General features: G+C 43.8%; 1 protein-coding gene across 1 annotated transcript in view; it reads right to left on the reverse strand.

Moving 5' to 3' along the window:
- Nucleotides 1-14,233: 14,233 nt before the first annotated feature.
- Nucleotides 14,234-25,904, reverse strand: part of LOC144785046 (metalloproteinase inhibitor 1-like) — a 148,973-nt gene continuing 137,302 nt past the window's right edge. Inside the window, exons 5-6 of the mRNA XM_078664164.1 lie at nt 17,958-18,079; nt 14,234-14,686 (exon numbers count right to left, since the gene is read on the reverse strand). Of these exons, the coding sequence (XP_078520290.1) occupies nt 14,537-14,686; nt 17,958-18,079 (272 nt within the window). The 3' untranslated portion in view covers nt 14,234-14,536. The remainder of the gene's footprint in view (nt 14,687-17,957; nt 18,080-25,904) is intronic.

Genomic DNA, 25,904 nt, shown 5'->3' on the forward strand with positions numbered 1-25,904 from the left:
CAAAGGCACATCGGGCTACCAGTCCCTAATATTTTACCAAGTTTCGTGCAAATCCATTCAACCGTTCGATTATTATTATTATTTTTTTTTTTTTGCCCCGCGGGGCCCTTTTAAAACCTCCACATCAAACCTAGGGGGTCAGCGAGGATCTACTATGCCCCCTTATGGTCATTTGCCCCTTCGCTTTGGCCTCCTTTTGTCTCTCGATCCTACCGAGAGACAAGATGGCGGCCGCGACGTACTGTTTGGAATGTTTACAGACACCGGAGAGCCAATCAGCTTCGCTTCGCAAAGCTCCGTAACGCGAAAAGTACGCGAAGCGGTGCGCTGTTACAGATATATATCTTTTTTTGAACGTTAATTTCTCAAAATCCACTGAAGCACATATATTGAGACCTAGCAAAGGCACATCGGGCTACCAGTCCCTACAATTTTGCCAAGTTTCGTGCAAATCCATTCAGCCGTTCGATTATTATTATTATTTATTTTTTTTGCCCCGCGGGGCCCTTTTAAAACCTCCACATCAAACCTAGGGGGTCAGCGAGGATCTACTATTCCCCCTTATGGTCATTTGCCCCTTCGCTTTGGCCTCCTCTTGTCTCTCGATCCTACCGAGAGACAAGATGGCGGCCGCTACGGACTGTTTGGAATGTTGACAGACGCCGGAGAACCAATCAGCTTCGCTTCACAAAGCTCCGTTGCGCGAAAAGTACGCGTCCTGGGACGCTGCCCGGTCCGCTGTTACAGATATATATCTTTGTTTAAACGTTAATTTCTCAAAATCCACTGGAGCACATATATTGAGACCTACAAAAGGCACATCGGGCTACCAGTCCCTACAATTTTGCCAAGTTTCGTGCAAATCCATTCAGCCGTTCGGGCTAAAAGTGAGGCCAACCGCCCTATGGAAAACTCAATGTTAAAAACACGTTTTGGGATCACCCTTTTTTCTCGACCCCCCCCTGGACGAAACCCCCCCCAATTTTCAGGGGCTGCTCAGAAACAAAATGTGCCATTTTCCTGAAAATTTCAGCCAATTCCGTCCACAAACGCCAAAGTTATTAGACATAGAATTTTCAAAAAACCCATAGAGAAAAAATCCTAACTATATATACCTACTGGCGACCGCCAGTAGGTAATATATATATATATATATATATATATATATATATATATATATATATATATATATATATATATATATATATATATATCTTCAGTGAAACAATAAAAGATTACAGGGTCTTAGGTTTAGAGTTAGAAAATAGAACTTAACACATACAACGTTTCATTCACCCAATCCCATTCCCAAAAAAACACTCACACCCATTCACACTCTTACCAGCACTCACCTTTCCATTCGCTGATCCCTAGATTCACTCACCCTACAGCCACCCACACCAGCATTAAATCACCCATACAGAAACTCATACAACCGCTCACTTCCCCATACAGAGTCTAATTCACCCGCACAGCCACTCATACTGCCACCCACTCACCAATGCAGACAGGCTGCTGATCTCTCCCCATTGCCTTAACAGTCCTGGCTGGGGGGTGGGCCGCGTTGTGCACCATATGCACGGGTACCACCTTTTTGCCAGCAATACGCGGAGCTCCAAATCGAGAGACGTGCCAGATTGTGGAGCCGATATCCGCCATATATAAAACACTAATCCCGCTTCTGTATCAAAAACGGGTCTGACACATGCTTGAGTTGCTCCGCAGCAATGTTTATTCCCACCAATTGGCACAACATCCTAACGATCCAATGGGACTCTATTCTCTGGTATTTAAACAACACCGGGCAAAAACAGAATTTTCAGACGATTCAGCACAACACTGGCATTGAGGACAGCTACCGCCGAAACGTGTCTGCCAGGTGCTGTTATTGAAGTCATTGCATTAAATTGTTGTGCCAATTGGTGGGAATAAACCTTGCTGCGGAGCAACTCAAGCTAGTGTCAGACCCATTTATGATACAGAAGCGGGATTGGTGTTTTGTATATATATATATATATATTCACTGAAAAAACCATGGGTTATAGACCATATATAGTTAGGAATTAGCATTTACAAAACCTTATTTTACTCACACAAAACCATTGAAATTCCATATATAGTTAGTTGCACTAACTATATATCGCGCACCCGCAATCCACTGCTGATTATGTCACATATTACATCATTCATGACATGGTCAGTGACATCACTGATGACATCTCAAATGACATCACTGATGACATCACTGATGACATCTCAAATGACATCACTGATGACATCATCCAGTGACTGTGTGTTTCTGTAAAGTTTAAATATGTTTTACATATTGAAAAATGAGTAGATGTAGAAGTGTCTAAATAAAAGATTTAGTAGGTGCGTGACTGACTGTATGAGTGAGTGATTAAATGTGTCTCACTGAGTGCATGGGTTAGTGACTAAACTGTCTTAATTTGTGCATCATTATGTCTGTTGTTCTGTAAACTGCTGCATGTGTTGATCAGTAGCTATATGAGTAACTATATGGGTTATTGATTGATTGTCCAAGTATTTGTATGGGAGACTGAGTGTGTGTGTGGCTGGCTGGGAGATGTGTGACTCTGTGCAGATCAATGTGTTCTTGTATCAATGATTGTATAAGAGAGTAAGAATGTGTTAGTATATATTTGAAAATGTAAGGTACTCGATGTTTAACTGTATAGATTAGAAAATGGAAGTGTGATTGATTCTTTACAGGACTGACTAGGTGTGTGAGTAACTCCATGGATGAGTGGCAGAGTGTGAGTGTCTGTATAGGTGTATGACTGCATATGATAGAGTTGTAAAGATGAGTGATTGTATGTATGAATGATTGTATGGGTGAATGAGTGAATGTGTGTGTAGACATAGGAATCAGTGAGTGCGTATGTAGTAACTAGTATTGGTGTGTCAATGGTTTAAAAAATTATATTCTGTATTTAACACTGGGTGTAACAGAGGTTATATTAAAGTGTGAGGAGATGCATTGTATTGTCACATGAATGATATCATCAGTGATGTGACCATTGATGTCAAATGAGATGTCATCAGTGATGTCATCAGTGATGTCATTTGAGATGTTATCAGTGATGTCATTTGAGATGTCATCAGTGATGTCATCAGTGATGTCATTTGAGATGTCATCAGTGATGTCATCAGTGATGTCACTGACCATGTCATGAATGATGTAATATGTGACATGATCAGCAGTGGATTGCGGGTGCGCGATATATAGTTAGTGCAACTAACTATATATGGAATTTCAATGGTTTTGTGTGAGTAAAATAGGGTTTTGTAAATGCTAATTCCTAACTATATATGGTCTATAACCCATGGTTTTTTCAGTGAATTTTCAAGGTTTTGTAAATGCTAATTCCTAACTATATATGGTCTATAACCTATGGTTTTTTCAGTGAATTTCAATGGTTTTTTATTAGCAAATATCAAAAGCTTTAAAATGTCAAGTACGTGGTAGGTAAAAACATTTTCGTGTTTATGCACGCTGATGTGCTTTCAACGCTGCCCCCCCCTCTTTTCTTTTAGGAGTATTCTCTCTTTGCAGATAGTGAAGGGTAGGTAACGCAGGCCTTTGCCCCCGTTGTAATCCGTCGTGCCTGCTTCCCTCTCCATTTGATTGATTGTTATCCAAGCATTTACTGTTTTGGAATTGGTTCTCTTTGGTTCATTCTCTATTTACAAACAAGCACAGAGTCGCAATACTCTGTTTAGTCTTTGCAGATAGTGAAAAATCGTTAGAAAAAACAAAAGGAATCAAGCAAAATCAGTAGGCCACTAATGGGATCTCTTTTTGACCTCGCTAAAATAGAAACATTAGGAACAACCCCTCATGAGAAATATGAAACTAGTGAGAGGAACCGAGCTCGACGCCATGATGGCTGCAAGACAGCTCGGCTCCGCCGCCCACCCCGCCCAAAATAACGACAAACCCTATGCAAATATTAAAAATATATACAACACACCAGCAAAGTAACAGGGTAAAACGTTTTATTAAATAACTATTTACATGGCAGCCTGCTGCAACATCGATCCAAATGCATGACGCCGTTCCCGGGATTTCTCCCTGACTACTCTGCGGCCTACGAGATGGAGAGGCCGGGGCGTTGACTAGGCGGGGCCTCCGGCCGCAACCACAGCGCCAACGATCGCTGCTGACGGAGGGGAGCCTTGCCGGTGAGACCACTGATCTGAAGAACCGCTGCCTGCGGTGCCTCCATGAGCCGCTTGACGGAGGCCCCCGAGGGGCGGTGTGGTGGCGCGGACTAGGAGGGGGCGCTTGGCTCCTGCCCCCTCCTCTGTCTTGTTGCCCTGGTGTGGCTTGAGATCGCCCCCGACATAGGCGGCCGGCTCCCGGGGTCCGGCGGAACTTTTAGCCTTTTGGTGACTCTTCCATTCTGGACCTTGTCCCACAATCCGTTTGACCTGAAGACACGTCCTGCGGTGCCCTGGTCCGACCATCACATATACCTGCGCCAGGAGACGGCGTTGGGTGCACTGGAAGGGAGAGGCGGCGCGAACGAGCCTCCCCCACCTCCCCAGGTGGAGGTTTCACAGCTGCACCCCAGCGCTTCACTCGACGTAGGCGGCCGGCTCCCGGGGTCCGGCGGAACTTTTAGCCTTTTGGTGACTCTTCCATTCTGGACCTTGTCCCACAATCCGTTTGACCTGAAGACACGTCCTGCGGTGCCCTGGTCCGATCATCACATATACCTGCGCCAGGAGACGGCGTGGGGTGCACTGAAAGGGAGAGGCGGCGCGAACGAGCCTCCCCCACCTCCCCAGGTGGAGGTTTCTCAGCTGCACCCCAGCGCTTCACTCGGCAGCTGAGTTACGCCCACTCTTGCGGCACAGTGCCTCGCTCGGCCAGCTGAGTTGCGCCTGCTCTTGCTATTACAGCGCCTCACCCGCCATCCGGCTGAATTGCACCCACTCTTGCGGAACAGCGACAGGCGGCTGCCACGGAGCTCACGAAATGGCGGTCGGCTCCACAGACTTGGGCCTGGCCTGCAAGGATGGCTCTGGGCAACCCTGGAACTCGGACGCTTGACTGCTAGGGCATGGGCCCCATTCCCAAAAGCATCCCCTCAGCGTTAAAGATTCTACAAGAGTCACCGGGGCCCCCGACTCCCGCAAACTTCCGGTGGGGAGCGACTGCCATGATTGCTTTCGGAATAGCCACGACGTAGCCACGGAATGGTGGTGCTCTCATGCTGACGCCAGCTTCAGTCTGAAACATCCAGAAACACTGTAGTATCGCGTTGTTGCGTAATGCGTCATATGACGCGCCGCGTTAGCGCACCCGATGCGCGAAGCGAGGCACGAAGCACAGCTTCCCGGAAGCGATCCGGGGCGCGGCGCGGAGCGCGTAACGTAAGCATAATAGGTCATGTGACTTGTTAATAAAAATTTTCATTGGTTCATTTCACTTTTGGTTTCCTAATGATGTAAGGCTAGGTCATGTGACCTAAAAATGACACTTTTCATTGGTTTAGAACTATTTTTTGTCCCAAATGATGAAAACCCCTCCTTGTTTCCTCACTCTGACTTTCATCTTTGTGAGAGAAAGACCTACAGTGCCTCGCTCGGCCACCTGAGTTACGCCCGCTGTTGCGGCACAGTGCCTCGCTCGGCCAGCTGAGTTGCGCCCACTGTTTCGGCACAGTGCCTCGCTCGGCCAGCTGAGTTACGCCCACTCTTGCGGCACAGTGCCTCGCTCGGCCAGCTGAGTTACGCCCGCTCTTGCGGCACAGTGCCTCGCTCGGCCACCTGAGTTACGCCCACTCTTGCGGCACAGTGCCTCGCTCGGCCAGCTGAGTTACGCCCACTCTTGTGGCACAGTGCCTCGCTCGGCCACCTGAGTTACGCCCGCTCTTGCGGCACAGTGCCTCGCTCGGCCAGCTGAGTTACGCCCGCTCTTGCGGCACAGTGCCTCACTCGGCCGGTTGAGTTTCGCCTGCTCTTGCGGCTACAGCGTCTCACCCGCCATCCGGCTGAATTGCACCCACTCTTGCGGTACAGCGACAGGCGGCTGCCATGGAGCTCACGAAATGGCGGTCGTCTCCACAGACTTGGGCCTGGCCTGCAAGGATGGCTCTGGGCAACCCTGGAACTCGGGCGCTTGACTGCTAGGGCATGGGCCCCATTCCCGAAAGCATCCCCTCAGCCTTGAAGATTCTACAAGAGTCACCGGGGCCCCCGACTCCCGCAGGCTTATGGTGGGGAGCGACTGCCATGATTGCTCGCCGAATAGCCACGACGTAGCCACGGAATGGTGGTGCTCTCATGCTGACACCAGCTTCAGTCTGAAACATCCAGAAACACTGTAGACTACCAATTCAATCAGTTCCGGTGGAGCCCCAACGTGACCCGGTAGGGAAGAACTTGCCCTCCCCTCTTTGACTGATGGTTCTTGTTGCCTGTCCCTTCTGTTGTCATTTAACAGAACTTTTTGGACTACTCAAAGGGGTTCTGGTCCGACCGCTGCTTGGTGGAGACCTTTTGACTATATTCTGGACCTGCCCGGCCTCGCCCAAAATGACCAGACATCCCTCACTTCCAATTACAGCATACACTCCTTTATCAATATCTTCTTTGATGTTCCTCTTGAATATGTAATTTTGTAGAACCTCATAAAGACAAACATTCTCGAGGTGACTGCTTCTATTTAGATAATATATATCCCACATGTTGGCAACTCCTTGATGTGTACTGGTTGCTCAGCCTTGATATCACGAGATATGTATGCAGTTTTGGAGCACATGGCGGGCGGGGACGGGTACTGATTGAACATTTGGACATCCATATTGATATTAAGTTCTGATGTATTATTGATTACTGTACTATTAAAAATTTGATTGAACGTTACTCATGGTACTTGCCCGGAAATGTATATCTAGATAATTTCATTGTAACTGGTCCTGTCGTACTTTGATTATAAAATTAACGTCCACCGATTCCGCAACTGTTAGACACCTTAATTCCTGCAACCTAATGGCCCGCCCGTTACGTTTTTCTACAGTGTAAATGTCCCCTCATCATATACGATTCCAGTTTGCTCCGTGGCCGGCCCACGTGGTTGTAGGCCCGTATTTGTATACTGACATTTTGCAATAAACAGTTTTCGAAGGAAGTATGGAATCAGCGTCATAACAATCGTCTAGGTTGGTTGGGTTTTTGAATAATGGCTGTTCTTCCCAAACAATAGAAAACAGATGATGCAGACCCTTTGCCTGAATTTTGGATTGATTGAAATTTGTATCCGTCACACCTGCCCTTTTTCCAGAATTGTTAGAAAATGGTCGACCGTAGCTTAAGATATCTGCCGAATGTAAGGTGTGGTATTTTGTCCCATAAAATACGACTAATTGAGAAACAAATACACGAAGAGGGAACTCGAATTTAGAGACAAACAAAATGAAACATTTTTTTGCATCATAAGAAGGGGAGGATATGTTACACAGAAAAATAATGCTAAAGGGATAGCCAAGATCTGTTGTATCACACGTTCCTGCAGCTAGTCTGATACATGATAAGTAGAAGCTTTTTCGTGTTTGCGCGCGCTGACATGCTCTGAATGCTGTATCCCCCCCACTTTCTTTTCTCCTCTGTAGGTTACATCGGAGTTCCGACTGAAGAATGGAGTGGACATGGACCGCACCGTGCTCCATGTAGGGAAAGACATAGACAAGCGCTGTGAGATATTGCATGGAGTGCAGACCATCACTGGGAGCGTGAAAGATTATATGGTATGAATGTGCACATGGGCCCTGATTTGTACGGTTTGAATGAGTATGTGTGGCGCACGACTGGGTCAATAAAAGAATGCTTTTTGTATGACTGAGGCGGTGATCGAACGGTTAATGGAATGAGAAAAATAAGCCCGAACATGGTATTCGCATGTGAAGGACGAAAAACAATATAGCACTTTCCTTACTTAGGAACGACTCTCTCTGGAGCTAGTGAATGGGAGAGTAGCCTACACCAGAAACTTGAAGGGTTATTTCAGTACGACGAACCCGACCCCAACCGATATCCCAAATGTACACCCAAAATAATGCGCACCAGTAAGTCAATTTATGTGCTGACTAAATAAGAGAAGTTAGCTCGGCTCCGCCGCCCACCCCGCCCAAAATAACGACAAACCCTATGCAAATATTATAAATATATACAACACACCAGCAAAGTAACACGGTAAAACTTTTTATTAAATAACTATTTACATGGCAGCCTGCTGCAACATCAAACCAAATGCATGACGCTGTTCCTGTCGAGGTAGCATAGGTGGCGGCCTAGGGGTGGAGGACCGTTGTGCAAATAGCCCGGGGGCGACACCACGCGCAAAGGCCCGTCCCCGCGGTCAGCTGCAGCAGGGCGAGCCTTAGCGTTTCACTCCCCGGTCAGCTGCACCATGACTGCCATTGGCGTTCCACTCGGTTGGATGGCCGGGGACCCGCTCCGGTGGCCGGGGTGAAGAGCGGCTGTTGCTGCGGAACGCTCAAAATGGCGGCCGACTCCCCGGATTTGGGCCTGGTCCACTAGAACGACTCTGGTCTACCCTGGAACTCGAATGGACTGTGGCAGAGCGTCCAAAATCCACAAATAACACCACTGCCAACTCTTCAATAACTTCCATCACCCAGCACCGCATTTCCAAAGGAACAGCATAGCAAGCTTTCGTGTCTTTAGAGTTTTCGGAAGCAGTTTCCCAAGACCATCACTGCAGCCATTGCAATCCAACAGAGGAACTTTTCCCAAGATCGGCATATTAACAGGGCTGCTGGTGTAATCGGGGCTCTTGCAGCCATTCAACTTAATTGAAGCTTTCACAATGACAAACCGCCCACTGAACTTCGTGCCATGACATTTACTTATAACATTCTGCTGGGTCTTCGCCGAACTGAAGTCTACAAATGCAAAGTATTTCATTCTGCTTGCCTGCTCGGACATGAGCCCCACTCTTGAAGACGTCCTCCCAGTTTTAAAGGTTCTACGAGAGTCGTTGGCCCTCGACTCCCGCGGGCTTCCGATGGGGGCAACCGCCACTGTTGCTCGACTATCCCCCATGGATATACCGCTGCCACGGGTGTCCGCCGCCTTATCCACATCTGGTGCCGTGAGGGAGGCTGATTCAGTGCATCGGCGGAGGGATACGCCTCCTGTCCCGCTCTCCGGAAGTGGCCACAACATTGTCACAGGATGGTAGTGCTCTCATGCTGATGCCAGATTTGTCCGAATTACTAAGAGACACTGTAGACTGCCAACTTGATCAGCTCCGGTGGGACCTCAGCGTGACCCGGTACAGAAGATTTTGCCTCCCTCGCCTTTGAGTCATGGTTCATGCTGCCTGTTCTTTCTGTTGGCGCTAACAAACTTTTTGAACTGCCGAAAGGGATTCTGGTCCTGCCGCTACTTACTGGAGACATTGAACTATACTCTGGACCTGCCTGGCCTTGACCAAAATGGCGCCAGTATGGGAGCGACTTGCAACTCCTTATGACGTTCTAGTTACTTAGCCTTGACGTTATGGGGGATGTATGCGGTCTTTGTGCACATGGCGTGTGGGGAAGGGTACTGACTGGGCATACGGACAACCCTATTGATGTCGATTTTTCATTATTGATTATTGTATTATTAAAGCTTCGAAGTAATGTTACCCATGACACTCACCCATGGTGTGCGTATGGACGATTTTATTGTAACTGATCCTGTTATACTTTCAATTATAAAATCAACCTTCACTGATCCTGCAACCGTTTGTCACGTTTAGTTTTTTCAATTAAATGGCTCGCTTGTTACATACTCCTATACCCCTGGCTTTTGACCCTTTCCTACGCGCGGTCTGTACTACCGCCCTCGAGCGATCTATGTAATGAACAGACTACCATTGCCGAGACACAAGGGAATGCATCTCAGAGAGATAAGTCAAGTACGTGGTAGATAAAAACATTTTCGTGTTTATGCACGCTGATGTGCTTTGAACGCTGCCCCCCCCCCCTCATCATTTAGATTACCACCACCCATTGCACAGAAGCGTACCGGGCGCTCCCCACGCAAAAAAAACGATTTTTTTTTTTTTGCCCCGCGGGGCCCTTTTAAAGCCTCCACATCAAACCTAGAGGGTGAGGGAAGATCTTCTATGCCCCCTTATGGTCATTTCCCCCTTTGTTTTGGCCTCCTCTTGTCTCTCGATCCTACCGAGAGACAAGATGGCGGCCGCTCCGGACTGTTTAGAATGTTGACAGACACCGGAGAGCCAATCTGCTTCGCTTCGCGAAGTTCCGTTACGCGTCAAGTACGCGAACCGGAGCGCTACCCGGAGCGCTGTTACAGATATATATATTTTTTTGAACGTTAATTTATCAAAATCCACTGGAGCACATATATTGAGACCTAGCAAAGGCACATCGGGCTACCAGTCCCTACAATTTTGCCAAGTTTCGTGCAAATCCATTCAGCCGTTCGGGCTAAAAGTGAGGCCAACCGCCCTATGGAAAAATGAATGGGAAAAACGCATTTTGGGACCCCCCTTTTTTCTCGGCCCCCCCTTGACGAAACCCCCCAAATTTTCCATTTTCCTGAAAATTTCAGCCAATTCCGTCCACAAACGCCAAAGTTATTAGACATAGAATTTTCAAAAATCCCATAGAGAAAAAATCCTAACTATATATACCTACTGGCAACCGCCAGTAGGTAATATATATATATATATATATATATATATTACCTACTGGCGGTCCTCCGCCCTGTTACAGTAACAGTTACAGTTACAGTAACAGGGCGGAGGACCGCAGTAGGTATTCGGCCAGTGACCTCCTCACAGAACTAATACGTTCTCCCCACGAGGTTAACCTCTCCCCGCCCTATGAGGTTTCACAATACCCTAATTCGAGTATTTTGATTTTTCACACAAACCCAACCGGGTTTTAGCGTTTACCGCAGACATCTACTTTTTTGTCACTATTGTGGTCCCAGAGAGTAGGACTGGGCGCGCCTTTTAGGGGACGCACACCATCCACTCTCAGGGCAACGGTCCTGAAGAAAACCTGGTGAACCTACACCTTTATGGTTGAAACATGTAGACCTGACAACACATAGAGATAAATGGGCTCTTAATTACCCACACTCTATCTCGCACTTTTGTTTTTAATATTGTCACGTTGCTTATAAATAAAACTTTAATTTCTTAAGTTAAACCAGGACAATTTTTAACACACATACTTTTTTCCTTTTCACGCATCCTCACTCACAACCAGCTCCACTGTAATTAGGTGTTGTAGCACACCCTGTTGACGCAAGGTCATTAGGGTGGACCCCGATGATGAAGCATGTCACCACTAGGTGGTGAGTGAGGGGTTTTTTAACAAAAGGAGAGTTTTTTCCCCCTTTTGTTCCAGCCTGCACCCCATTAGGAACTGTGATTTCCACTGGGTGGTACTCCTTCTTTTGTTCTCCACAAATCACATTATGCCATGTTTCTAGGGTTGCAGTATAAATCACACTCGGGATAGAGGCTGGCAGGTAGACCGGTTGGCTGTCGACGTTTCGACCCCACAGCAATATAGGTAAAGTTAGGACCTTAAAGGAGGGTCTTCCACAGGACAGGGGAGGGGAGGGGGCGCAGACTTCCGTGGGTTAGGTAATCACACACGGGTCCTGGAGCAGGGTAATCAGTCCTAGCAGTTGGTGGTAAAAAAAGTACATCAATGCGAAGGATGGGCTCGTTAAGTCACCGTCCTCGATGTAACGTCGTTTGAAGCAGCCGCCTAAGCACAATGAATCATGCCGAAATCCTGCGGCTGAAATCATCAGCTGTCCCGGAGGGGGCCGTGAGTCCTTTGGACCTCATTGTTATTTATTACTCATCCTTATTTTTGTTTGTTGAATAATGATAGTGTTCTGGGACCCCTTCCCTCTGTACTGATCAGCATCCAGGTCCCAGGGACACATATTGTATATATAATTCTTTATTGATTGGTAAAAAAAAAACATTTACAATTTACGACATGACAAAGATTGATAAAAATGACTGTGATAAAAGCTTTAAAACAATTAATTTGAAATAGTTTAAAATTCGAGGGCCAATACGATCTGATAATGTTCCGATACAGTACATAAATCTAGGTTTCTTGTAGTCTCTGATTTGGATGTTGTAACTCTTTATTTCGACTGCTCTGCTATGCTGGGAAGACTTTTAGGTTGGAGAGTGGCTTCGAGGAGTTTTAACGCTTTATGGACAAATTTCGCAAGCCCAATGTTTAGCTTGGTGTTGTCGGGATCAAGAGCGGCCATTATTGCTTGACGGCAAAATCGAACTCCCAACATAATACATTGGCCTCGCAACAGTGACCGTCTGGCTATGAGCAGTGCAGGGCATGCACAGACAATATGTACCATAGATTCTGAATGGTAGCCACACAATCTGCATTCCGAGCTACTACACGCTCGCCGCCATTCCGGGAGGTTCATCAGAAAGGGCCATTCTCCCATCCTCAAGGCTAGAAACTTGCGTTTCCAATAAAGTGCATATGTGCTTGACAGGTAGAGCGGCTGCACAGCCATTTTAAAATTGCCAATTACAGCCCAGGAGTGCCTCCTCTTTGAGAGTATCGCCCTGTCCGAGTGAAAGGACCACAGTCTTACGGATTTTTTATGGCAGACTTAAACACCGAAAAAGATGGGTTAATGTCCCAGAGGTCTTTTGCGCCTAGTAACTGTAGGCTATAACACAGGAGTTGCCGATGCTTGTGGCTTGTCTGTTTTCGCTGTATTTCCTGCCAAAGTCGGGCCTCCAAGGAACCCTCCTGGGCAAGGCGCAGTCTATGACAAAGTTTAATGAATGCGCCTGCCTCCACTCCACTCCATGCTGATCTTGCAGACCAAATTCAAGTCTCATTTGAGCTGGTGAGGCAGATTTTGGCAATCCAAAGGCTCCTTTAAAATATTTTGTTATTAACTTGTTTATTAATATACTGGTTGTGACTTTGGTGATCTCATGGCCATACGTCAAAGAGTTGATTACTTTGGCTTTCATTACTTTCAGCATAGGTGTTAAACTGGGACCTAGTAACTGTTTTGCCAACTTTGCAGCAGCCACGTCTAACGACAGGGCTTTGATTTTTAATGCTTCTTTGTGCTTGTTGAAGGAGCCTCTTCTATCCAGAAAGATGCCCAGGTATTTGTAACTTGGGGTTGAGTCTAGCTTTATTTTGTTGAAGTACCACCTTTCTGTTTACTTTTTTTGCTTCCCAAAAGAGATGGTTTTAGTTTTTGACAAGTTAAGCTCTAGATGGTTTCTTGTCGTATAGGGTAGCAATTCATCCAGTAGTCTCTGGAGACCCACTTTTATGTGGCTTAAAAGCACCAGATCATCGGCGTAAAGCAAGTTGGTGATACGTGTCCCGTCGAGTTGGGGACGGTGGCAGTTTACACTGTCGAGAACTGGAGAGAGGTCGGATATAAACAAGCTAAAAAGAAGTGGGGCCAATACACACCCTTGTTTGACTCCTGTTTCAGTTTGGATCTTCCTGGAGACATGGCAGCCTTCGCCTAGCTTTATTCTTATCCACGTTTCCGTGTGAAGTTGAAATATTGCCTGAAGAAGAGGCTGTGGAATGCCCCATGAATTTAGTTTCTGCCATAACAGGCCCCTGGGCACACGGTCGAAGGCTGCTTTGAAGTCTACAAAGCAGGACACATATTGGGTTTACCCTTCCTTTGTAACAAATTCAGAGAGTAGTCACCAAGTTTCATGCAACCCTTTAGTGAAACAAAAATAGATACATTTACAAAACATAAACTGTAATGACCCTGATACCCTGGACGTTTTTTCCCAGGGTGTGAAATCAATTTTTCTTTTTTCTGTTTGAGACCACTAGGCTTTTCTTGACAGTCCGGAATACAAAAAAAATACCTTAGAACACCTGTTCAAAATAGGCAGCATGTTCATCTGGGCATTGGTGTAAGGTTTCTGCAGGCGGAGCCAGCGAGGGCTCCACTGATGGAAACATGACAGTCTACCTGACCTTAAAGTGGTCGATCAGTTTGGCAGACAGGGTAGTCCACTACCTTTGTGTCAGTCTATCCTATTTGCCAAAATCTAAATGAGGCTCATCAGTCTTATGTTAATTAAATAAGGAGTGACTCTTGTGTTCATTCCAAAAGACTTCTTTTATTTCTTTATTTTACTGGAAGATGTGCAAAGTGTGGACCAGGCTCCAAAGTGCTTTATGAAACAAGATGCATAGCTAAAACTTTCCAATGTGTGCTGTGGACAGTAAATGTGTACAAATACTGAAATGATCAGAAATGTGGCAAACAGTCTGCAAAGTACAAAGGTATATTACAGAAATAGTAGTTCACCCACTTTCTTCTGACTACTTTACTCAGAGGTGAGAGCTGTGCTTTGTTTCCTGATTATTAGTCATCTACAAGATGGATGGTGTAGCAGGGCTTCAACCATCTGTGGGTTGTTAAACATCAAGATGGCTTCTCTGGTCAACTCATCCTATTTAATATTCTTCCATACGCATTCGTCGCTTGTCTTAGTGACGCAGACTTGGTTCTTTGTCTGATTCTCAGCATCACCGCCTTCATACTGCTCAAATATGCATGTCTTTGGCTGTGATGGACAGGGTTGAGAATAGCAGGTAACAATCTGTTGAAGATATAAAAGAAAATAGCCTGGTCACCCAACAAGCACAAAAGTAGCCACAAGTAGTGTTAAGGTTTTAAAATGTACTTTATAGCAAAGGTGATGAAGAAACTATAAGCAAAGTTAATGCCAAAGTTGGCTTTAATTAGAATATTAAAAAATAATACTTTTGTCTTATTAGAATATTTTAAAAAAATGTGTCCTCACTCTACAAAATGAGGTGATCAAAAGAGCTGGAGCCGGTCTGTAGTACAAGTGCCCACAAATCATCCAATCAAGACTTTTGAGATGATTTACCTGAAGATCCACCTGAAAAAATAACTAATTCAGTTCAATAACTAATAAATGTGCAATGGAGTTGTGGCTCTGAAATCATGTGATTAATTTTCAAAGTGGCAGGAGATCATTTAGACCTAGGAAAAAGTGTTAAAACGCTTTATGTACATGTTTGCATGTATTCCCATTTGGAGATGAGCATTAATTCCATTTTCTCCTGTGTCTGCCTGGGCAGTCACACACAGGATTTGCATTGTGATAACTGCTGGTGGAAAACACTGTGTAGTGGAGTTTATAGATCAAGTGGATGCAAAAGTCGTGTTCACATAGATGCAAATAACTGGTGCATCCCATTACAAATATGATTCACTCCATGCTGTTTTTTGCAGGCGTAATTTACTCCCAAGTGTAAATAATGGACAAAGAGGTACACCGTTGGGAATATGACGCAGGAGGGATTATGACGCAGAGTTCAATATGAAGTGATGAGGATTGAGCTTGCTATGGTGATTAAGATATTGCAGGAATATTTATTTATATGGAGTTTTATATAGTGCAAACTTGGCCTGAGGGCATCAAAGAGCCTTACATAGAAGATAGCGGACACAACATTTACACATGGGGTGGATGCTATTACATATCTACTGTGTGGAAAAACAAGATCCAGGCAATTACATGTGTTTCAAATAAAATAAGAGCAGGTACAGGAGAGACAGACTTTAACATCAAGAGATGTGCTTTAGTATTATATGAGCATCGATAAAGGCTAACTAGGGTGTAAATATAATCTGCAGGGATTGTGCATTAAGCATATAAACACAGTATACTACATAGTTGAATGCCAACAATGCAAACCTCGAATACGAGGGGGCGTGACTTATGTAAAAAAGTAAGGAAATAGAACCTGTTGCATACGATTTGATTTGGGGAGAGGAGTAGGCCTCACTGCTAGGGCGGTTGAACTCGAATCTGGGGCACCTTGTTAAACTCTTGGCAATGACGCTAAACATCCTGTGATTCTGGGCAAATAACTTGGGGCCATATGTATCATACAAATTCGCAATCGCAAAGGCCGAAATTCGTCCCTAAGGAATCGCAAATTACCACCAACTTCAAGTTGGTGGTAATTTGCAAATTGCTTGAAAAATGCCCATTTTTGCATTTTTCAAAGTGCCATGTGACGCACATACATGCCCTTAGGGCATGTATGTGCACCACATGTGCACGCATGCTTATTTCAGGGGTGCAACAGCCCTTGAAATTATTCTCAATTTGCAATTAGCAAATTGCGAATCGCAAATTGAGAAAAAATTCCCATTCCTTCCAATGGGTCTCCTGGCCCATAGAAATGAATGGGAAAGTATTCCTTAATTGCGAATTCACAATTTGCGAATTCGCAATTAAGGAATATCAAGAAATCGTTAAAAAATTTCGATTTTCTTGATACATACCAATTTACAATTCTGAAATAGCGATTTCTTAAAAATCACTATTACAGAATCGCAAATTGGCCCTTAATCTCCCCGTGCCTAAGAAAAATGAATGTTTCCTCATGTAACGCCTCTGGCGCTCGTGTAAAGCGCTCTGATCGCCGATACCTTCGGGTCAAGTTTGCGCTATATAAAACTTCGTAAAAAAATAAAATTTTAAAATAATCCAAAGTGTAACATATTTGTCTGAAGCACTGTAGGATCGTTGCTGTTGCAATGAGTTTGAATTAGCAGATCGTCCGATACCAGTTTAGGAATAGTGTTGATGCAAAAATAAAATCAGGGTATATTCGGGAGTCCCAGTTGCTAGCCATGTTCCTTCGAACAAATCGCGGTAAAAAAAAAGGCAGGTCCTGCGCAGCTGGAGCAGCGGGGCGGAATCCGGCGTGGCAATAGACGAGAGGGGTTACTCTTGGGCAATGGAGGCATCTGAGGATATTATTCATACAGACATTAGCGCTTTGCTTTCCTCTACTAAAGGTGCATGATGTATTACAGTATCCTCTGGAAACCACATAGACACTTGAGATACGGCCCTCCCCATCTTTGAAGCTATAAAGAATTAATTATTGTCCATGGACGAACTATTTTCCCCATTTTCGGTTTTCATTTCCTTCTGCCCATTCGTCCTCTTCAGGTAGCAACCAGGTGCTTTGTGCCCCTTTCTGTCCTGATGATGACCTGATAAATTACAAAAGGTCGAAATGCTCTAAACAAACTACCTGAAAAATATATCAATTGCGCAACGATATATACATGAAATTTTGGTTTATATCATCATTCATACACAATACTGCATCAATATTTATTTCACGAACACTGTGTCTTCACTTTGCACCTCAAGCACTTTTCCTTTAACCAACATTTTATGCTGCTATCCATTGAAAATAAGAAGATAAACAATTGCATATCTTTTTTTGGATTATTGTTACCCATATCTTTTTTTTTTATGTGTTTATGTATGCAATATATTTACCAGAAGTGTTGTTTGAATGACAAAGCTGTTTTCTTGAAATGACATCTGGGACATTGTTATAGATACAAGCATTACCCTAGTCCTTCTGGGTTTATGGGGGGCACCTGTTGTATATACTCTTAGGGAGATTTTCTAAAGCGCAGACAAATTCAGCTCATGGGATCCAGAGCCAGATTCCAGAAATGATTAGAATATTTAAAGATCCTATAGGGAAATTGTTCTGGTCAAGAGCAGAGAACAACATTATTGATATTCGAAAAATTGAGGTAAAGAGATTTGCATTTTATTCGAAATATTCTCTTGCGTGTCCTATGTTTTGCCCTCTTAGTCCATTCTCTTTCCTTGATTCTCTGAAGGGGGGACATTTAAAAAAAAAGATTTTTCTTGTTCATTGTCTGTCAAAACCCCCCTTAAATGGGTCCACCGCCCCACAGCTCTTACCTGCATGGGCCGCGGCTGCTGGTAAGACTCCATTTTGCTGTGCTACTAATTTGGTAGCCTGGACAGGACCCATGACCCAAGGCACACTTACTTTACAGTGACATCCTTCGAGGTAGGCTCCCTTTACACCTTGGATTTGCTTGGAAGACAGCGCACTCCAGCGCATACTGTCACTGCAGCCACTCGCTCTGAGGAGGCCATTTTCAATGGAAGCTGGTCAGAGAGAGCAGAGAAATGCAAAAAAGCTACCATTAGCATTCATTACAGTAATCACTCTTACTAACAATGTGTCTCCAGGTGAGCTGTAAGTTTCTTCAATGCATTTAATTGCAGGTGGAATTTAATGTACTTTACTTCAATGGAAATACCCTGGTACATTGCTTCCACCGGTTAGCGCAGGGCTCCACCACCCGTTGCGAACACATGATGTTTCCTACATGTGACCAGATGGACGTCTGGATTCATGGTGCAGCTACTAACATCCTGCAGGGCCTTGAATGCAGTTTCAGCTCGTCACGACCACACCCGTTTCCTTAGAACGCTCAGCACAGCGGGGGAATTATCCCCACGTGTGAGCTTCTAACGGCCATGACGAGCTCAGCTCGTCATCAGCACACGAGCACCGTGGCTGATGACGAGCTGAGCTCGTCATCAGCATGGGAGGGGTTAAAAGGGAAGAAGTGTGGGCAGCGGCTAGGACAGCTGACTCTGGAACCCAGGGGCTCACAGTCCGATGCCCGTCCCCAGCGGCAGATTAGCACAGCACCATGTGACTCTGGGCAATAGCATGCTTAATCTTCCAGATGGCCCCCAGAGCCTTGACACCTTTGGGTAATTGTTTGCGCTTTACAAATACTGGACATTTACAAAAACAACTTAAATGACAGCAGAACAATAAAACAACTACAGTTCAGTCTCCCTTTATATGTACCTATAACCTCAGAAATGCTACTGGGGCTCCAACTCTAGCCTTAGGGATTATATAGCTATGAGTCCAGCTGATGTCTTATAATACATCTAGTCATGTACCAGCGACACCCACTCCCCCAATCCCCCGCCCTCCTGATCCATGAATTTCAGCAGAAATAGGAACAATTCCATAGTTATTCGGCAGATCTGATGATTTCTCTAACTAGGGGGCCTATTACGATGCTGGACGGAAGCCCATGCACGCTGGTGGGGGTGGCGGAAAATGTTCATCTTCCTAGCCCAGGTGCGGTCATTGCGGCCACCAAATTACAATGGGTCAATAGAGGCCATTTTCTGTCTGCCGCAGTCTGTCAGGCTTTGCATGCTTTTCTTCCATACGCAAGGGTGGCGGACGGAGCCAATATCGCAAGACCGAGGTGCAGAAAAACACGTTCTGTCTGCCAACCAGATTACAACATTGCAAACAGCCCTTCCCACCACCGCGTAAAATCCACCACGTCACGGATGTGGTAACACAACAACGGAGAGGAAAAGCCGATACAATACCCATCAGAACTACTGGAGCCACCATGGACCCTGCACTGCAGGCCTTCCCGTAGCTCTACCTGATGCACCTCCGGCAGACATGACGCCGCCACAATCAACAGCAGAGGTACATACCAATCATCTCCACGCATTCAATCTCTGAACAACTACAACTCCCAGCAAGCATTGTGGCACCACAATGAATGTGGCAACCTGCCAAATGCAAAGTGCGAGGCCCACCCAATAGCCATGAGTGACCCTCGATCCCCAGAAGACAAATGGGGTAATGCGTGTCATTGCTGCAGATGCCAGCTAACGCGCATGCAAACACATTCTGCATTAGCATTGTCACCATGCGAATTGCATCACACATCACAACTCATTCGCCCAAAGTGATTGTTGCACCCCATGAGTAATGTTGTGGGGCACGAGGCACACATGCATATTAAGTAACCACACAGACACCGTACTTGTATGGGAGAACTGGCCCAGGGTACGTGCGTCCGGCCCCATCTGTTGACAGGGTCACATGTCCAGTGACGCCTGTGCTGGGTGGCTGTGGGGTTGGGTGGGAGGTGAGACAGCACTCTGGGAGTGGCTGGTACATCAGAACAACGAGAACAGTGACCAGCTGGTCACTACACTGTGAAGGTATGACAGAGTATGACCTTTGAGTCAAGTCTCCACACACATGGTATGTCCAAGAAAATGAGAGCGAAATTACATACATAATCATGAATCATGGCCAGCATGGACTGAAATGAGGGCAGGAGTCAAAACGGACAAAGTTCGCTTGCACTGTACCAATGTTGTGTAATGAAACATCCATCCTGTGAATATCCCTTGACGGTGTATGGTCAAAATATCGAGTCCAAAATATCGAGTAACACAAATATCGACTCCAAAATATAGAATGGACAAAATATCGAATGGACAGAATATAGACATCAAAAATATCGTTTTTAAGGTAAGTAATGTAATATCGATTTTAAAAATATAGAACGTCAAAATATCGAAGTACATAATATAGGTTTTAAAAATATCGAATTTTTAATAATATCATTTTTAAGTGTTTTGTATGTTAGTATATGAAAAGTGCATATTTTTTTGTAATTTATTTTAAGTAATTAATTTTCTGTTATTTAATGTTTGCGTAATTTAATTCTGTAGTGGGTTGTGGGTTTATAGGGGAATAGGGTGGGAAGTAATTTAATTATAATTAATTAAATATGTTAATTATTTTATTGGTATTTTTTTAATAAATTGTTAATTAATTTTTAATTGGTAATTAATTAATTCTTAATTGATAATTAATTTTTATTAATTGATAAATATGTGAATAATATTAATTTATTTTCTGTAGCAGGTTGTGGGTTTATAGGCAAATAGGGTGGGAAGTAATTTAATTATAATTAATTAAATATGTTAATTTATTTATTGGTATTTATTTTGAATACATTGTTAATTACTTTTTAATTGGTAATTAATTAATTCTTAATTGTTAATTAATTTTTATTAATTGAATAATTGATAATTATTTGACTTATATTAATGTATTTTCACTAGAGTGGGAATAGTAAAATTTACCCCTATGCTATCCAACGCTTTCCCTACTGTTGCACTCACTGGAGCGGGAATAGTCATTTTTACCCCTACACTATCCAACGCTTTCCCTACTGTTGCACTCTCTGGAGTGGGAATAGTAATTTTTACCCCTACGCTATCCAATGCTTTCCATACTGTTGCACTCTCTGGAGTGGGAATATTAATTTTTACCCCTACGCTATCCAACGCTTTCCCTACTGTTGCAATCTCTGGAGTGGGAATAGTAATTTTTACCCCTACACTATCCAACGCTTTCCCTACTGTTGCAATCTCTGGAGTGGGAATAGTAATTTTTACCCCTACGCTATCCAACGCCTTCCCTACTGTTGCACTCTCTGGAGTGGGAATAGTAATTTTTACCCCTACGCTATCCGACGCTTTCCCTACTGTTGCACTCTCTGGAGTGGGAATATTAATTTTTACCCCTACGCTATCCAACGCTTTCCCTACTGTTGCACTTCCAGGAGTGGGAATAGTAATTTTTACACTCCCGCTATCCTAAGGTAAAAATATTGTGTATTTTTTATTAATTTTATGTTAATATATATATATATATATTCACTGAAAAAACCATAGGTTATAGACCATATATAGTTAGGAATTAGCATTTAGAAAACCTTATTTTACTCACACAAAACCATTGAAATTCCATATATAGTTAGTTGCACTAACTATATATCGCGCACTTGCAATCCACTGCTGATCATGTCACATATTACATCATTCATGACATGGTCAGTGACATCACTGATGACATCACTGATGACATCTCAAATGACATCACTGATGACATCACTGATGACTACATCCAGTGACTGTATGTTTCTGTAAAGTTAAAATATGTCTTACATATTGAAGAATGAGTGGATGTATAAGTGTCTGGATGAAGGATTTAGTAGGTGCGTGACTGACTGTATGAGTGAGTGATTAAATGTGTCTCACTGAATGCATGGCTTAGTGACTAAACTGTCTTAATTTGTGCATCATTATGTCTGTTGTTCTGTAAACTGCTGCATGTGTTGATCATTAGCTATACGAGAGGCTATATGTGTTATTAATTGGTTGCCCAAGTATTTCTATGGGAGATTGAGTTCGTGTGGGGGTGGCTGGAAGGTGTGTGACTCTATGCATAGATGTGTGAGCAGTTTATTCACTAGGTGTATGAGTTCAAGAGTGCATGTGGAAACAGCTACATAGGCAGTTGACTGTGTGCATGAGTGTATTGATGAGTGAATGGATATCTCAATGCTACATGTCATAGTAAGTACATATGTAAAACACAGTACATTTGAGAGTTGGCATATATAAATAACTGTGCATGAGAGCCACTGAATGAGTGAGTGGTTGTATCGATCATTGTGAACTTGTATCAGGGATTGTATAAGAGAGTAAATACGTGTTAGTATATGTTTCAATAAGTAAGGTGTGTTTAACTGTATAGTTCAAGAAATGGAGGTGAGATTGTTTCTTTGCATGACTGACTGGGTGTGTGAGTAACTCCATGGATGAGTGGCAGTGTGTGAGTGTCTGTATACACTGAGTGTATCTAAGGTTATATCAGAGTCTGAAGAGGTTTATCGTATTAGCACAAGAATGATGTCAAATGAGATGTCATCAGTGATGTCATCAGTGATGTCATTTGAGATGTCATCAGTGATGTCATCAGTGATGTCACTGACCATGTCATGAATGATGTAATATGTGACATGATCAGCAGTGGATTGCGGGTGCGCGATATATAGTTAGTGCAACTAACTATATATGGAATTTCAATGGTTTTGTGTGAGTAAAATAAGGTTTTCTAAATGCTAATTCCTAACTATATATGGTCTATAACCTATGGTTTTTTCAGTGAATTTTCAAGGTTTTGTAAATGCTAATTCCTAACTATATATGGTCTATAACCTATGGTTTTTTCTGTGAATTTCATTGGTTTTTTAACAGCTAATATCTGTAGCTGTAAAATGTATTCTTCTTTAAATCCAAAAATATATTTTATATGTTTATGAATAATTTTTTTGTTAAATATTTTTTTTCCTTCGTTCCCGCTTCGCGAATCGGGAAGCTTCCCGTTAGCTGACCTTGATGCCGCGAAATAGACCGCGAGCCGGTAAACGTTTCTTTACCGCAAGTGCCGCGTTAGAAAACAACATCGTGACGCCTCCCGTCCGCATGACGTTTCACGTTCTCGCGTGATACGTCATATGACGTGCTACGTTAGCGAACTGGTACGCGAAGCGAGTCGCAAAGCGCAGGTTTCTGGAAGCAAACCGGGAGGCCCTGCAAAGCGCTTAACGTAAACACAGCAAGTCATGTGACTTGGTAATAACACTTTTCATTGGTTCATTTCACTTTTGGTTTCCTAATGATGTAAGACTAGGTCATATAATCTAAAATGAACACTTTTGATTGGTTGAGAACTCTTGTTTTTCCCAAATGATGAAAATCCCTCCTTCTTTCCTCACTCTGACTTTCATCATTGTGAGAGAAAGACCCTTTGTGATCACTGAGCAATGGCTTCTTTAGTAGCTTCAGCTGGTGCTTCCCCACCACCTCCACCACATCCAAGGAAGAGTGGACCACCTGCTCAAGTTATAATTCAACAAGAAGAGGAAGAAGAAGAACAGGACGACGAGCATGAAGAGAGGCAGTTTTTGCCTGAGCAGCCCAGGACGTCTCACCGGAAAGAAAACTTCATTTGGCAATTTTTTTAAATTCCCAAAGGTCAGAAAAAAGTAAATGCAAGATACGTAACTTGCCTTATATGTCAAGATAGACTGTCCAGAGGAACCGAGAAAAAATACAGTTTCGGAAACTACACAATGCATCGCCATATGACTAGGTGGCATCCTAACAACTACAGTGCTGCACAGTTTCGGAACGACCTAGATAATCTCCCTATTATGGCCAGAAGATCTGTTGTACCGGTAGGTAACGGGACCAGAGGGCAGGGAGATGGTGCCAAATATACAAATGAGATTTGGTGATGTAAAACACATCTGCGTATTTTGCGATGGATTCATTTCCTACGGAGAAAAAAGCATCACTCTGATCAACAGAGCTATTGACTATCATATGCAAGTTTGTACGAAACGCCCAAAATAATAAATACTTCTTTTTTTGTTTTGTTGCTCCTGTTGAGCCCTTTACAATGAATCTTTTCATTGCCCCCTCCAAGAAAAACCCAAAAGAATATAAAACTGTTCAGAAAAATTCAAAAACAGTAACAAAATGTTCCGAAAAATAATAAAAAAAATATAAAACAACAAAAACAATAAAAAAAAAAGTTCTTTTCAGAACTACCTCCCCGTTATTAAAAAATTGGTACAATATTTGGAACTGTGCCAACCTCTATTTCTCTTAGTTCGCTTCCCAGTTCGCTCGCCGGTACGCGAACCGAAAGCGAACCAAAAACAGTAAGTATAAGGGAAGGAAACAGACACTTATGTTAAAAGAAAGACAGCTATAGGGGAGTAAACTAGAGATACTATTACCCGTAATCCACTGCTGATGATGTCACATATTACATCATTCATGACATGCTCAGTGACATCATCAGCAGAGGATTGCGGGTTTTTTGGCAACGTGCCTTATCCACGGTTTAATAACGCTGCCTTTTGCTTTATATAAGTTTTCAAATTGTATGAAATATATACCAATAGGTCGTTATGAACCTTTAGGTAGTGCTTTTCTTCATGAGGTCTGGTCGCTTCCATACACATACAGATGTTTCAAAGATGATCAAGAAGTTTATCTGAATGGAGAGGAATGCACTGAGACGCCAGATCATTCACTAATGTGTAGGCACATACAGTTACACGGTTCATGCAACAAACACCGACCAAATATGGCTTGCGTGTTGCAAGGCACGCCAGTTCCTGCTATCATCCCCACGTTCAAGTTGTTGGAAAATGGTAGTTATTTGATGCTCAATAATGAAGATTGTTCTGAGTTAATTAAAAGTATTCCTTTTATCGTAACAGTAAGTGAACGGGTTATTTGCTGCAGAAATGTTCTATTTCCTCCCACACATGAACATAGGGAGTTTTCAATCTGGCCACAAATACCAACCTTGGGACAGATTTCAACGGCATGGCAAGAATAGGAGCTCTTTTGTCTTTAGAGAGAGGTGGCCTTGAGTTCGGCCCGTGAAACTTTCGTGCTTCACATAGCGAACACCCGTACAGAGGTGCACACACTTTTCAATTCAGATTTTGCCTTTCAATTTCAGCAAGATGGTTCCGACTATCTTTAACGCATCCTCCACAAAGACCCTGGCGCACTTTTTTAAAGTTGTTACCAGTGGTCTCGTGACTTCATTTGAGAAAATCTTTGGAGTCATCCCTGCTTCCTTTCATTCTATTTTCTCCACTCTGGTTCGTGGATTGGCATTTTTACTTGCATTACCAGCGGACGCTCTTGTGCTTTTTTACATTTTTAAATATGGATGTCCCTCCTATGCAACCTCCCACCCTGCAGCTGCTGACACTGTTCCGCAATCGCATGCTAGAATATTATGGCACAATGCCGTTGGCGATATTAAGCACAGCATATGGATTATCTTTTCGATTCTCCTACTTCACCTGTGTCCAGCCTGTATTTCACTGCCTGACCTGTGATTTCGATTGGGCCATTGATTTGTGTCTCTGCGGACCGGTTTCTCCTGACGTCGACTTTAATCAGCTGATGACTCCTATCATTACTCACGAGTTGGTTTGTCCTGGCGAAAGGATTATGGCTGTGGCATTGATGCATGGACTACTTGGTCCCTGGAATTTACTGGCGGCAGCACAGTCTTTCTTGGAACAGAGCTTTCTTGAAAACCCACCGAGCTGTCCTCTGATGGTGATAGAGGATCCGGTGCTGGGAGAGCACGTATGTTCTTTTCCGCTTTTAAATTGGATGGCTGAACTGTTTTCGGATGAAGACGGTGACTTCCTATTGGAGGCTGTTGCAGCTTATTTTGCATACACAGTTA

This window comes from Lissotriton helveticus, chromosome 10 (genome assembly GCF_964261635.1).
Source record: "Lissotriton helveticus chromosome 10, aLisHel1.1, whole genome shotgun sequence".
Lineage (NCBI taxonomy): Eukaryota > Metazoa > Chordata > Amphibia > Caudata > Salamandridae > Lissotriton > Lissotriton helveticus.